Below are 15,424 nucleotides of genomic sequence, written 5' to 3'. Positions count from 1 at the left end.
GAAATGTTGCAACCGTCCCCCCAACAGGGGACATTTTGCTTTACGTTTAAATACATAAAGGCAGATGTTATATCAGATTAAACATGAGAAACTGCCTATTCAGATAATACCAGTTGTCAATTTTCATAGAACTTAACTGCAATTTAAATTAAGAAAGATGTGAAATTGTAAAAATGTGCTTTTAAATTAGTTTTACATAAAATTTAGCTCATTTGTAAGTGGTTAAACTGACCCTAACTGATGGCTTTTAGTGATGATTTAATTTCCAGTTTAAACATTTTTTTAGGCTACTACACTCTTAAAAATAAAGGTGCTTCACGATGCCATAGAAGAACCTTTCTTGTCTAAATGGTTCTATAAAGAACCTTCAACATCTGTAGAACCTTTCTGTTTCACAAAAGGTTCTTTGTGGCGAAAGAAGGTTCTTCAGATTCTAAAAAGGTATGAAATAGATGATTCTTTAAAGAACCTTTAAATGAATTTACCTTTTAAAGCACCTTTATTTTTAAGAGTGTAGTTGAGGGTATGAACATAGCACAAAGGCAATTGCAAAATGAATAAAGTACAACAGTAAAAGTGCAAAAAATAAACAGACTAGCAGATGAAGTTATTACTGAATAATAATAAGTGTACATTAAGTGAAAGAGGAAATACGAGTAGAGAAACAATGACAGTAAATACGAGTTTAATGCTAGAAACACAGACACAAGGACGATCATTGACTGCCTCCTAAAAAGGCATTTATGCAAAACATTAAATACACATGTCAGATGGACAAAAAGAGCTCAAAAATAAATAAAAAAACACAATTGCAAATCCTTTCGTTTTCTAGGATATTTTAACACCCGAGTATTAATTTATTGCACGTAACTGTTCAGTCCATCTGAACTAGGTTTTTGGTACAGAGAAATGACAAACATAACTTAATTGAGATTTTGTAGATTTCAAGGCTAGTCTTTAAATGAATCATCTGTAAAATATCCCTCATCCAAAAATCATATAGAGTTGCTAATGTAATTTCTGTTATAATTTGTATCCAACCCTGAAGGTATCAAACAAGATTTTTACTATATAACCTGAATTTTCAGTTTTTCAGTTTTTCCTTTGAGTGCACTTTTAATTATGCCCTTCAGGACTGGTTCCAAATTTTAATAAAAATCAATCCATTAGTATTCCTTTAGGATATTTCGACAAGGGATTTTTTCAAGGCACTCACAACTGCAAAATGTAACACAGTATCATTTTCACATTCACACATTGCTACACACACAAGCAAGGATTTAATGCAACTTATGCATAGAAAAGAGGTCAATGGGTCAATGGTTTTGTAATTGGTCTCTTAGTTTTGGTAGTAGAGTGTATAAATGTTCCCCTGGACACTCAGTTTTTGCCACATCTCTGTGTCCCACAAGAACGAAACTGGGCCGCACATGACCGTGAAGCACTCCAATGTGCAGCAGTCTCAGCAGAGCAGACAGTGATGCAGAACTGGGCAGTTCATCTACACACAAACAGAAATGTTCTTTAGCACATGTTGAACATTTGGAATTCATTATTACACGATGTCTATTTTCCTTTACAAACTCACTAAACATCTTAACAGAACATTAAATAATTGCATTATTGCAATAATTGCAATTGCAAATAATAACACCACAAATTGCATTCATTCTAAAATCAGTCGTATTCTCACCACTGAAGTTGCCCATGAATGCGACGCCAACAGAATTGAAGTTGTGTTCTTTTGCATGGGCCCCTACGACCCCCCATCCTCGCCCTTCATACACCATCCCATCTCCAGAGATCAGAAAGCTGAGGAAAGACAGATGAGTGGATGGATGAGTAATGTATAGAGTCAGTCCTGATTTGTCAGCAGAATTTAAACATGACTTTTTGAGATAAAATATAAAAATATTGTGTGATTATTATTATTATTATTATTATTATCAGTGTTGGGGAAAGTTACTTTTAAAGTCCCCCTGAAATCAAAATGAAAGTTTTTTTGGCTTTTAGTGTGAATATATTAGCCTTAAGATTATCTATAAGCTAGTGTGCTTCAAAACAACGACAAAATTCGCGTTTACAAGATATGGGCATTCAAAACTTACAGTCTCGTCACTTCCGCCAATATGAATCAACGATTTTGATGATATCACCGTGCGCTTCAGTTTCTCATCAAACGTTCTGTCCAATCAAATGCTCTCTAGAGTCCGTAGTGTCCCGCCCCCTACACAGAGACGCAAAAACACGGAGCAGATCATATGTGCGATCGGCATGTATTAAACTACACAGCCTCAGCATGATTATGATCACTATTTTATTTTAGCAAGAGTTTCATATTGAATCTGTGGGGTAATTTATTAGTCTGTGGCTGTCATAAGCTACAAATGCGGCTTTACGAGCTCAACGGCTCTGGCCCGAACAGATATTAATGGAACGCTATTGGCTATTCAAAATAAGTGGGCGGGGCTGGGCGATATGTTTTTGTTTCAGTTAAAAGTACGTCACCACATAGAATAACGCTGCGTGTTTCAAGGCACTTCAGTGGACCTTTGAAAGTAATGCATTACAATATTGAGTTACTCCCTAAAAAAGTAAGTAATTACGTTACTTAGTTACCTTTTATGGAAAGTAATCCGTTAAGTTACTTTTGCGTTACTTTTTAAATCTGGGCAGGACTTGTTTGTTTTTAATATAAAAAGTTCTATTTTTGTCAAATGTAAAAGCATTTTCACACCAAAAGCCTCAGGCTTAGAGAAAAGTAAATTGACGTCTGTACAAAAATGTCAACTCTTCAGCAATAAAAAAAGGAAAACAAATGTTAGATTATCCTGAGTAATTTTTGCTTATTAGTTATTGGGATTACATATAGGATATTTGAATTATTTAACATATTTAATTATTGCAGGTTTGCATTGAATTTCAATGTTTTTATTCATTTTGAAGAATACTGTATTTGTTTTTTAGTGAGTGAGATGAATTAACGCATGTTCACATTTATTCTAGAACTAAAGTAACATCTTACTCACAATTTCTCTCAACATGGGGACAGGAGAGCTTTTAATCAATAAATGTTTGGAAAATGTAACTTAGTACTTATTGGAAAAAGTAACTCAGATATTTTCTTGTCAATTAAAAAGTAACGCGTTACTTCACTAGTTACTTGGAAAAAGTAATATTGCATTATAATAATGTGCTACACCCAGCACTGGTTATTATTATTTTAAAGAAGAACACATTGAGACATTCTTAATAATCCGCAGGGAACTTGCCTGTGTGTTTTTGTTTGTGTATGTGTCACATGACACCAAAATGACTTCCTGTTTTGCTCTTATTTGTGTATAATAATAATAATAAACATAATTACGTTATGCCAGGCTACTTATGTAAACATTTTTCTTTTATAGTTACACCATTAAGAATTTTAATTCAGAAATATTCATAGTATTTTAGTCTCATTTTAGATTCATACAAATATTACCCAAACAATAGCGCTGAATTACTTTTACATCCAAAGTTGATCTACAAGCATTTTCGCAACATAATGACATACTATATGCATTTGTATATGTAAGATCTTAATTGCACTGTGATATAAAGACTAGTCAGATATTAAATGTATCGTTTTATTATCTTACTTGTAACCGATATCGTCGAAGCCCCTCTCTTGCATGTGCATGTGTTGGATGTGCGCGAGCTGAGAGGCGCTATCTCGCGGGTGCGCGCAGTACCGGAGCGCTGTGTGGTGAACGATCACCGTCTGCGCGGGACTCTTCATCTCGGTCCTGACCCGAGGTTCCACGGCGTTCCAACCACGTCGACACACTACAGCCACTGCGAAACAACAGTGCGATCAGATAAACATGCAACGACAGACTATGCACACGATCGCTTGTGGACGCTTGCTCTCACCTGCATTCACATCCACGGTTTCTCCAGGTGCGTATCCGTCCATACCGTTCATTTCTATCAAACCCGGTAAATGTGCATGACTTGCAAACTGTCGGGTTTAATAGCCGTGAATGACTGGGAGGGACAAACATGTTGAGCTTCCGCGTACTTTCCTGTCTCGTGCAGATTCAGGTAGTCCTCCAGGCAGATGAAGAAATCTCACTGCACGGGTTTTTCATAGCGAACAATGGAAATGCCAATGTGAATAGGCGATATTTTATCATTGCAAAAATAACAGAAGTGACAGCTTGGCAGAATTGCATAACATAAAAAGAGGCAGTCACTTGCATGAATGCTTTGTGCAATTGCACAACTACTTCTCTAAGTACAGTTGGAAAAATCAAACCTTGATTAATACTAGAGTAATTCATTTGTAGCCTACTTTGATTCAGGCAGACACGCTGGTAGTGGCAATGCAACAGCATCATCAACAGTGTGAAATTGCTTTATGCAACAAGATATTAATACAGAGAATCAGGTTTAGTAAACATTTCACCTGTGGTTGAAAAGTTTTACACACTTTCCAGGAGGAGTCGGAAACACCGCGTTCAAGGTTTGTGTGTCAAAGCGTTCCGTAATCACTCTGCGCCAGCTCCATTCCGGGTTTTTACTTTGTACTCTCCATACACAACTGAGAAAAAAATATTTTTAATGCGATTTTTCTGATAAAAACTCCAGTTGAGATTTTTTTGTTTAAGAGCTATACAGGTTTGTACAGCTACACAATATAGTCAAACATTTTGTGATTACAAATTAGCTGTGAAATAATAATAAAAAAGATTATTTAAAATGTTATTATAATATATTTTACAGTACAACTTTAAAAGTGCAATACCAATATGTGACGCTGGGCCACAAAACCAGTCTTACGGGTGTTAAGGGAGATGTAGGCTATGCATCATCTGAAGGCTGAATGAATAAACTTCCCGTTGATGTATGGTTTGTTAGGATAGGACAATATTTGGCTGAGATACAACTGTTTGAAAATCTGCAATCTGTGGGTGCAAAAAAAAATCTAAATATTGAGAAAACTGCCTTTAAAGTTGTCCAAATGAAATTCTTAGCAATGCATATTACTAATCAAAAATTAAGTTTCGATATATTTACAGTAGGAAATTTATATCTTCATGGAACATTATCTTTACTTAAAGGAGTAGTTCACTTCTAAAACAAAAAATTACAGATTATTTACTCATCCCATTGTCATTCAAGATGTTCATCTATTTCTTTCTTCAGTCGATAAGAAATTATGTTTCTTGAGGAAAACATTTCAGGATTTCTCTCCATATAATGGACTTCAATGGTGCCCCCAAGTTTGAACTTCCAAAATGCAGTTTAAATGCAGCTTCAAATGACTCTAAACGATCCCAGCTGAGGAAGAAGGGTCTTATCTAGCATAATAATTATTCTCTTGGTAGTGAGACCTTATTTGTACTTTGATTCAGGCAGACACGCTGGTAGTGGCAATGCAACAGCATCATCAACAGTGTGAAATTGCTTTATGCAAAATTAATACAGAGAATCTGAGGTTTAGCAAACATTTCACCTGACGTTGAAAAGTACGTTTTACAAACTTTCCAGGAGTCGGAAACACCGCGTTCAAGGTTTGTGTGTCAAAGCGTTCCGTAATCACTCTACCCCAGCTCCATTCCGGGTTTTTCACTTTGTACTCTCCATACACAACTGAAAAAAATAAAATAATAATGCGATTTTTCTGATAAAAACTCCAGTTGAGATTTTTTTGTTTAAGAGCTACAGGTTTGTACAGCTACACAATATAGTCAAACATATTGTGATTATAAATTAGCTGTAATATACACTGTGAAATAATAAAAAAGATTATTTAAAATGTTTAAAAATGTTTAAAAAAATGTTTATTTAAAATATATTTAAAATATATTTCCCAGTACAACTTTAAAAGTGCAATACCAATATGTGACCCTGGACCACAAAACCAGTCTTACGGGTGTTAAGGGAGATGTATGCATCATCTGAAGGCTGAATAAATAAGCTCCATTGATGTATGATTTGTTAGGATAGGACAATATTTGGATGAGATACTACTATTTGAAAATCTGGAATCTGAGGGTGCAATGCATATTACTAATCAAAAATTAAGTTTTTGATACATTAACAGTAGGAAATTTCATGGAACATGATCTTTCCTTAAAGAGGTAGTTCACTTCCAGAACAAAAATTTACAGATAATTAACGCATCCAAGATGTTCATCTTTCTTTTTTCAGTCGATAAGAAATTGTTTTTTTCTCTCCATATAATGGACTTCAATGGTGCCCCTGAGTTTGAACTTCCAAAATGCAGTTTAAATGCAGCTTCAAAGGGCTCTAAACGATCCCAGCCGAGGAAGAAGGGTCTTATCTAGTGAAACGATCAGTTATTTTTGAAACAAACTGACAATTTGTATACTTTTTAACCTCAAACGCTTGTCTTGTCTATGTCTATGTGAACTCCGGCTCAAGATTGTATATATCGAAAAACATCTTGTTTTCTTCCCCAACATCAAAATCAAAATCATCCTACATTGCTGCAGAAATACCAACACAGATAAGTGAACACGCAAAGATCAAACGCCATTTATAAAAAAACAAAAAGGTAAAACAGCGATGTAGGATGATTTTGAAGTTGGGGAAGAAAAGAACGAGATGGGAGTTTTTCGACATGCATTGTACCTGTATTGACCCAGATCACACAGAGTACGCAAGCGCATCGCAGAGAAGAGACAAGACGAGCATTTGAATTTAAAAAGTATATAAATTGTCAATTTGTTTCAAAAAATGAGAGATCGTTTCACTAGATAAGACCCTTCTTCCTCGGCTGGGATCGTTTAGAACCCGTTAAAGCCGCATTTAAACTGCGTTTTGGAAGTTCAAACTTAGGGGCACCATTGAAGTCCACTATATGGAGATAATACCTGAAATGTTTTTCTCTAGAAACATAATTTCTTTTCAACTGAAGAAAGAAAGACATGAACATCTTGGATGACAAAGTGTTGAGGAAATTATCTGTAAATTTTTTATCCTATGCTTTATCCTACTGTTTTTTGGCATAAAAGAAAAATGGATAACCCATACAATGTATTTTTGGCTATTGCTACAAATATACCTGGGCTGCTTAATACTGGTTCTGTGATCCTCCTTTCCAAACGTTGAACCATCAAGCATTTATTTTAAAGGAAAACCGGACAGCTCTTAACTCTTCTCTTTTTATTACAATAGGCAGTTTATAAGTTCTTCTCATTGGTTAGTGAAGGTGGCAGGTGCATAGAGAAATGCTTGCGTTCCCTGTACTCCAAGCCACCATGAAATAAAAAAATGCATCCAGAATCCTCAAAACTATCAAAATGAAAACTCATACTTTTTGTAATCTTTTATTACAAACCTTCAAAAAAATACACTTGTGTAGAATTAAAATGAAGAACTATAAACACTTCAGGTCAAAGGACGAGTCGCTGGTGTTTGTGCATGAATCTCACACTAAAATTCACAACTAAAATAAACACCAAATGCATCAGTGACCAACAGATGGGTCACTGACAAGATACATCCACTCCAGAATAGACGTCTCCTAAACTGAGAAATAATGTTCGGGAATGGAACAGTGACGCAGGACCTCAGAACGCCTCCTCATTCTGTCCATCTGTGGCCGCAGTGTGGGGCAGTGCAGACGTAGTAAAGCCTCATGGCATCCTGCATTCAGAAAATCAAAAGTTCCAAGTTTATGCTAGACAGCATTTATGATATTGCTGTAATTAAAAAAGTGTGTTTACCAGCAATTTCTGAGTGAAAACGGTTTAAAATACATTTTTAGTGCAGTTATCAAGACAAATGCTTTTCTTACTTAGATATTTGGTCTTGTTTTCAGCCAAAATATAAAAAAATTCTTAAATCAAGAAGGATTTTCTAGACAAGTAAAAATGATTTTCTTGCTTTCAAAAAAAAAAAAAAAAAACCAAGTCAACATTAAGTGAGTTTTTGCTTAGAACAAGCCAATGGGGGTAAGAAAAAAAAATCTTATTTCAAACAGAAAACAAGATTATTTTTCTTACCCCACTGGTAGATTATTTAGTTTGTTTCAAGCAAAAACGCACTTAAGTTTGACTTGTTTTTCTAAAAACAAGACAATTTTTACTCGTCTAGAAAATCCTTCTTGATTTAAGAATTTTTTGATATTTTGGCTGGAAACAAGACCAAAAATCTAAGAAAAGCATTTTTTGCAGTGTGTGTGTGTGTGTCATTACCTCAGCCTTCATGCTGTGAGACTGGAAGAACACCGCCTCCTTGTGTCCACACCTAAAACCACACATTCATCATAAAACGGGCCATTATGAGAATTCTGGGAATTACAATAATACCATTATTAGTATATATCTACATCAAGAAACATGTTTATCACTCACTTTGGGCAAGGGTGGTCCTCCGTCCGAGGCAGTGTTGGATCTTGAGCCACGTCTGCAATGATCTGAGTGAGTTCACTGGCAGAGAAGAGGGTTGAGGTTAGTGGTGTTTAGAAAAATCTCTTTAACCAATAAACATCATAGAATAATCCTGTTTTGGTAGGTAGAACATTTGTGTTTTGAAAGATATTAATAAACAATTTGTAAACAGCGTGACGTAACGTTACATTGAAAAATCTCTAGAAAGTAGCAGTTTACTAAATCTATGCACTACATTACATAATCATTACACATTTAATTAACCTGTCATTTATGTCTTTATTGTATGTTTTAATAAATCTGTTATTAAAAAGCTGTCCGTCTCTGTTTAAATTTTCAGAATTCAACAATGAAATATATCTACAAGCAGCGATTAACGGGGTTCAAGCGCTTTAAGGCATTTAAGCATGTATGAAAAAAAAAACATGTAGCAAGCCTTTTTTTTGCAAAACACAGGTAATTTACCATGGAAATAGGATGTTTTGTAACATTTTTGACTGTTATAGCGCCAGCTGTGGTTGGATCTCCTTAAAACTTTGTGTGCTTGTTTAGAATCACCTGTCGCATGTGCTCAGCAGGTTTTGTGAAGTATTGAGTTTTCCTTTAGGCTTTATAGGATTTAAGGGAAAATTCAGACAGGCCTATTTTCTAAATTACCCCATTATATCTTCCCAAAGGGCAAATTTAAACATTTTCTATATAATTATTGACCTAGCGAGTCCACACAATTGCACAGCACTGTTTTTTTCCAGACTGACTGAAAAACCCAGGACTAGTTTGCAAAAGTAGTTTTTGTAATCTAATCTTCTCAATCATTTAACAATCTATTCGATTGACAGCAGTGATAAAGAGGCAAAGTTGTCTTGAATGAGGAGTTCTATTATATGATATGAATATTATGTGTATGCACAAAAAACACAGCAATGCACAATTGTTTACGGCATTAAAAAAAAAAAAAAAAAAACGCGGTATCGCACCCCAGTGGCTGATTTCTTTCAAATTTCTCACAGACCTTTGGGGCCATGAGTCAAACAGGCCCAACGAGTTTCGCTCCAATCGGCCTCAGTTAACCTTGTCTAAAAGGTGCTCAAATTTCATCGGCCAATGGCGGACGTCGTTTTTTTGGGGATATGCAAATGTCCTTATAGACACTTTTGGCACTTTGGACCAAGACCGTACACAGCGATTTGCATGCTGATAGGACAAATGGTTGCGCAGGTATAGCCATTTTTAAATTTTATAGCACCACCAAGTGGCCAAGCTTCGTGATTTTTGTCCTGCGTCCCCAGACTGATTTCTTACATACCTGTTCTGAGTTTGTTGAAGATATCTTATTTTGTTCTGGAGTTACAGGCATTTTACTAAGAGAGCCCCCACCCCTTTGGAATCCCTTTCTGGTGGAAAGTCCAAAGTTAGACTTTTTAAAAAATAATTATTGATATTCGCTCTACAGAGAAACTTTCGGCACTGGTTTGGTTCCGATTGGGCGAAAAACCTACTAGTTCTCAAAAAATCCGAAATACCCCAAAATTTTGATCAAATCTGAGCGTGAGACACTTGAGCCTGCAACTGATGGTTTAGGACAGGGGTGCCCACTCCTGTTCCTGGAGATCTACCTACCTGCAGACTTTAGTTCCAGCCCTGCTCCAACACAGCTGTCTGTAATTATCAAGTGCTACCTAAGAGATTAATTAGCTGGTTCAGGTGTGTTTAATCAAGGTTGGAGCTGAACTTTGCAGGATAGTAGATTTCCAGGAACAGGATTGGGCACCCCTGGTTTAGAGTTTAGACTAATAGGGAGTAGGGCTGTGCAATTAATCGCAATCACAAAAAAAAATATCGCGATTTCTAAACCGCATAAGGCTGCGATTTTATCTACTAGCATCATATCATACTGTACAGTGTACACACAGTAAACAAAATAAAACAATATATATGATAAAAAAAAATATTACAACAAGATTAACCACTTAATTGTCGAAAAAACACTACAATTATTATTTAAACGTTTTAAACTGATTTTGACATTAAAAAGCTCAAAAACGTATTTTTTTTTCTTATTCCATGGATTTTACCCATTTACCTCCACTTGTTACCAGTGTTTTTCTGCAACCACTATGTGCACGCAGCTGAAAGTGACATCTACTCTAAATGGGTCTATTGCTATTTAAAACTTTAATAATATAGTAAATGTTACTGACAGGGCTCTCTGTTTAGTTTACAGCATTGGTTGAGATTGTTGTCTTTCAGAAATATTGATGTATTGTCCCTGATATATCCAAATTCCAATCGAATCAATATCAAACGAAGAAGAGCTTGTGAATCAGAATCAGATGGACCCAGACCTATTTATCCAGCATTCACCATGCCCTTTTAAACAGTGCTAACATACATTTAGAGTGACCTAAAAGGCAGTCTCCAGTACAAAACAAAGTCATTCTATAGGCATTGTCTCAAACCAATGCATTGTCTCTCAGTAAATAAAACAGGAAGACACTCACTCAACCTCGTGGGTGATTTTGTTCACATAGATGCAGCTGTTGTCGGCTTCTTGTTGATAGTCACAGTTTCTGCACTGAAAACATACATGAACACAAACAAGTGAGGGATTGTTCTGTCAATTAATAAGAATCAAGTTATATAGAACACTTCTATGTTAAACCCCTTTTAAGCCTTTTTAAAGGTTAATGCTCTGGATATCGACTGTAATCATAAGTCATATGCATATTAGATCACATTTGATAATTAGATCTAACTGTAATCATGAATCAACACATAGACATGCACAAAATACTCATTTATTGCTTTAACTCTATTCTTCAAAAAAAAATTGCCCTTTTAGACTTATTCTCTATTAATTTACTTACTAAAAAAACAACTAACTAACACTAGATTCTCTGTTCTTGTTCACTGATTTTGTAGAAGTAAAAATTATTTTCTTGTTTTCAGTAAAAAGTCAAAATTAAGTGCGTTTTTGCTTGAAACAAGTTAAATAATCTGCCAATGGGGTAAGAAAAATAATCTTGTTTTCTGTTTGAAATAAGATTAATTTTCTTAACCCACTGACAGGTCTCACTTCATTTTGACATGTTTGTAATGAAAAATAGAAAATAATTTTTACTCGTCTAGAAAATCCTTCTTGATTTAAGAATTGTTAGATATTTTGGCTGGAAACAAGACAAAAAATCTAAGTAAGAAAAGCATTTTTTTGCAGTGTTGTATTCTATCTATTAATTTACTTACTGCTTATTTTCTTTAAAAAAAAACTATCACTAGCTTCTATCTATTTTTAGGCATCTAACACTAGCTTGCTTTTTGTTTTGTTTTTTATTCTATGTATTTTCTTTTTATTTAATATATAATAAAAAAAAACATACGTGTACTGCGTTATTCTAAATGAGACTTGCATGTTATTGCTCTTTTGTTGTTTTTGATTGCTTCCTTTGTCCTTTTTTGTAAGTGGCTTTGGATAAAACCGTCTGCTAGATATCTAAATGTACAGTGCCTTGCAAAAGTATTCATACCCCTTCATTTTTTCACATTTTGTTTTGTTAAACTGCTTTAAATTACTTTTTTCCACATCAATCTACATCTCCTACACCATAATGACAAAGCACAAAACAGGTTTGTAACAACTTTGCAAATTTATTAGAAATAATCCCGTTGCATAAGTATTTATACCCTTTTCCGGGACACTGGAAATTTAGCTCAGGAGCATTCATATTGCTTCTAGATGTTCCTACATTTGAAGTGGAGGTAAACTGTGGCAAATTCATTTGAATGAATCTGATTTAGAAAGGCACACACCTCTCAGAAAAGGTCTAACAGCTGAAAATGCATATCAGAGCAAAAACCAAGATAACTGCCTGTAGAGCTCAGTGACAGACTTGTGTTAAGGCGATGATCTAGAGAAGAGTTCAGAAACAAATCTGCTGCATTGAAGGTTGACAGAAGCATTCTCCATAATGGAAGACGACTGGAACAACTAGGACTCTAGAAAATGTCTGACAGAGCTTGAGAGGTGAAAAGGTGAGGCAAAGAATGGCAGATAATTGCCAAATGCAGATGTGAAGCTTGTCAGATCAGACCCAAAAAGACTTGAGGCTGTAAAGAAGCTTCAACTATGTACTGAGTTAAGGGTATGAATACTTATGCAATCTACTTATTTCAGTGTTTTATTTTTAATAAATCTGTAACATTTGCAAATCTGGTTTTTGCTTTGTCATTATTACGGTGTATGGAGTGTAAATTGATGTGGGGAAAAACTAATTTAAAGCAGTTTAACATAATGCTGCAACAAAAATAAATGTGAAAAAAAATGAAGGGGTATGACTACTTTTGCAAGGCACTGTAAATGTAATGTAAACGCTCTAATATGGACTAAAAGAACAATTCATGCACAGATTTGACAACAAAAAACTTACAGCGTATAGCAGGATGCGGTTTTCTTTATCCTCTTTAGGATACAACATGTTATTACTGTGAAAAGAAAGAAAGAGATTCATATAAAACCGGTTCATGCCATCAAAACAAACACATACAGTTCGGATCAGAGATATTAGTTTGAGAAACAAACAACTCGTCTAAACTCACCACTCTTGACAAAACCTGATGCCCACAAAACCAGGCTCGTAGTTGCCACCTTCCAGCTCCATTATAAAGATACCACAACTCTATTTTAAAGGCTTTAGATATGATAATAATAATAAGAGTGAGGGGAAAAGGATAACAGTGCTCTTCCTCTGCGTTGAATTTCGAAACGTCTAGAAACAGTAGTTAGTGCGCATGCGTGACCTCCGCTTAGCGCTGCACTGATTCGTCACAGCGCCTCTGCGTGGCGGAGGACAAAACGCTATTGGGCAATTTTTTCAATTCATAAAGAACATTTCTTCAAGAGGAAAGTTCTACTGGAGGTCCTTGGTTAATGATATAGACTGGTTTTTACCTGGGAAATGTTTTACTTCTAATGAGGCAAAGGAAACACATTTTAAAATTTTACATAAAACATAGCCTGTTAATTCTAATGTTTCTAAATATTTGGACATGGCCAGCTCATGTTCTTTTTGCAAACAAGCAGAGGAGACTTTTTTTTTTTTTATTGTCCTAGGTTCTCATATATTTGATTCTGATGTTGAACACTCTTTTTTATTATAAAAATTCTAAAAAAAAATAAACCCCTGGAACATGCTATTATTATTATTTTTATAAAACGGTTAGTTCCATTCCTCAATTCTGATTGGTCAGCAGCTGTGTCGTATTCATGATACCAGAGCCATATAAAAAGATATATATATATATCTTTTTATATGGCTCTGCATGATACGGCACTGCTATGACCGCTTCACTCAACGGTTTTGTGTATCATTGAACCCCCTTAGCAACCACCCTTAGCAACGTAAACACAGCTGCAGCAGTTAGGGACTACTTTTTACAGCGGAAGGCAGTTAATGATTTTACTTTATGAAAACATACAACTTAATATATATAAATTAATATATATTTTTGATTTTAATATTTTTATTGTGTGGTAACCGTTTTATAAAAGCAATAAGGTACTTGAGGATTTATTCACGATACAGCACGGCCTCTCGTACCTTATTGCTTAATTATCTTATATGGTGAATATTTCATTCACAAACAAAAATTTGCAAATAGTTCCCCATCTTATCCCCTTTTTAAAACTGAACTGACATCGCTTCTAAAGAAATATCCATCTATTTAGATGATTTCCTTATATGCGTTTGTTGGAATATCTTTATAATATCATTGTAATGTCATTGACATTCTGGTGTTTTTTAATCTCTCTTTTTTGTAGCAATGTTTAATTTATTATTTATCTGTATATGTTTGTGTTTGTCATTAATGTTTAATTTATAATTATTGGTCATTATTTTATGGATTCAAGGGATCCCTTGTACTATCTGTTCAAGCATTAATAAAAATAAAAAAAACACTGATTTTCCACAGAAAGAGATGGTGTGTAATGTTTTTATGTTAAAATTATTTATATTATTTATAAATATTGCTATTATTTTATTGACATCACTAAAGGTGGCGTAACCCCTGTGCTGTGTTGAAAATTGCACAACATCACCAAATATTGGATTGTTTTTTATTCTTTTCTTTCATTTAGTAGCCTACAGGTTTTGTATCTTTGTATGATTTTTTTTTCTTTTTCAATGAAGAAACTTATTGTGTAGTCTCTTATCAACTTTTTTTCAATTAGGACAGTTTATTTATTTATACATTATATACACAACATTTCAAAAGTTAGGGATTACCCTTTTTTTGTATTTCTTTGTAACAACAAGGTTGGGAAAAAATATCCAAAAAGTTTTAGTCCAATGTGATAATACTAACTTAAAAAAAAAAAAAGAAAGAAAAAGAAAAAGGTGAAAATGACCAGAACACAACATGAGGGTTAAACACTATTTTTTAGTTATTTTTTAATTTTTGCTAAATAAAATGGCAACATGTCTTTTTTATTTCTGTAAAACATGAAAACAATTATTATAAACCTTATAAAAAACGACTATAGCAAATTAAAACACATGGATTTAATTCTGACTACTTTTTATAGAAACCTTTGTAGTAAACACAGTTTCAAGTTTATTCAGTTTTTGCAGAATTGTGTGGAATAACATGTTCAGATTTAAAGATTTAAAAGACTTAAAATTTTAATGCAATAAAATATAAACACATTTCAATACAGTTAAATTAAGAACAATAAATACTGAAATCATGTCTTAGAAAAAGTTGAGAAAAAAGTGTAGCTCTATACTGGGTTAAAAAAATGTAATTATCGTTTTGGTATTTTTTAATGTTGGTATTTGTTGGCTTGTTAATTTCACAATCTATTTATTTTGTCCCACTATTCTGCAACATTTGGAGCCATACAAACAGACATTCCTTAATGGGATCCAGACAAGAGAAATTTGACACTATGCTGTCAGATTTCAGTTTTGGATGCACATTATTTTGTGATGTACACTAAAAAAAAAAAAATTCATTGGTAAGTGGTT

At 34.3% G+C, this 15,424-nt stretch overlaps 2 protein-coding genes across 2 annotated transcripts; both read right to left on the bottom strand.

The window, feature by feature from the left end:
* Nucleotides 1–1,102: 1,102 nt before the first annotated feature.
* Nucleotides 1,103–3,955, bottom strand: pglyrp5 (peptidoglycan recognition protein 5). The gene is made up of 4 exons (XM_073851035.1): nucleotides 3,913–3,955; nucleotides 3,639–3,834; nucleotides 1,694–1,812; nucleotides 1,103–1,501 (listed from the first exon to the last, which is right to left on the bottom strand). The coding sequence occupies exons 1-4, from the start codon at nucleotides 3,953–3,955 to the stop codon at nucleotides 1,317–1,319; spliced, it is 543 nt and encodes a 180-aa protein (XP_073707136.1). The 3' UTR covers nucleotides 1,103–1,316.
* A 3,203-nt stretch (nucleotides 3,956–7,158) lies between these two features.
* polr2i (RNA polymerase II subunit I) lies at nucleotides 7,159–13,157 on the bottom strand. Its single transcript, XM_073850841.1, has 6 exons — nucleotides 12,996–13,157; nucleotides 12,827–12,881; nucleotides 10,904–10,977; nucleotides 8,367–8,441; nucleotides 8,208–8,259; nucleotides 7,159–7,656 (listed from the first exon to the last, which is right to left on the bottom strand). Exons 1-6 carry the CDS (start codon nucleotides 13,055–13,057, stop codon nucleotides 7,594–7,596), a joined length of 381 nt encoding a protein of 126 aa, XP_073706942.1. The 5' UTR covers nucleotides 13,058–13,157; the 3' UTR covers nucleotides 7,159–7,593.
* Between the last annotated feature and the right edge of the window lie 2,267 nt (nucleotides 13,158–15,424).

This window comes from Garra rufa, chromosome 11 (assembly GCF_049309525.1).
Source record: "Garra rufa chromosome 11, GarRuf1.0, whole genome shotgun sequence".
Taxonomy (NCBI): domain Eukaryota; kingdom Metazoa; phylum Chordata; class Actinopteri; order Cypriniformes; family Cyprinidae; genus Garra; species Garra rufa.
Note: the sequence above shows the minus strand (reverse complement) of the source record. Positions and strands in the feature narration are given on the sequence as shown.

Bases quoted from the DNA above. Each gene is read 5' to 3' on its own strand.
- pglyrp5 (XM_073851035.1), bottom strand. From the start codon at position 3,955: ATGGACGGATACGCACCTGGAGAAACCGTGGATGTGAATGCAG. The intron at 3,835-3,912 runs GTGAGAGCAAGC...GTTGTTTCGCAG, and splicing joins AACCGTGGATGTGAATGCAG to TGGCTGTAGTGTGTCGACGT. The intron at 1,813-3,638 runs GTAAGATAATAA...GTCTTTCCTCAG, and splicing joins TTCGACGATATCGGTTACAA to CTTTCTGATCTCTGGAGATG.
- polr2i (XM_073850841.1), bottom strand. From the start codon at position 13,057: ATGGAGCTGGAAGGTGGCAACTACGAGCCTGGTTTTGTGGGCATCAGG. The intron at 12,882-12,995 runs GTGAGTTTAGAC...TTCTTTTCACAG, and splicing joins ATCAGGTTTTGTCAAGAGTG to TAATAACATGTTGTATCCTA. The intron at 8,442-10,903 runs GTGAGTGTCTTC...CTTCTCTGCCAG, and splicing joins AAAATCACCCACGAGGTTGA to TGAACTCACTCAGATCATTG.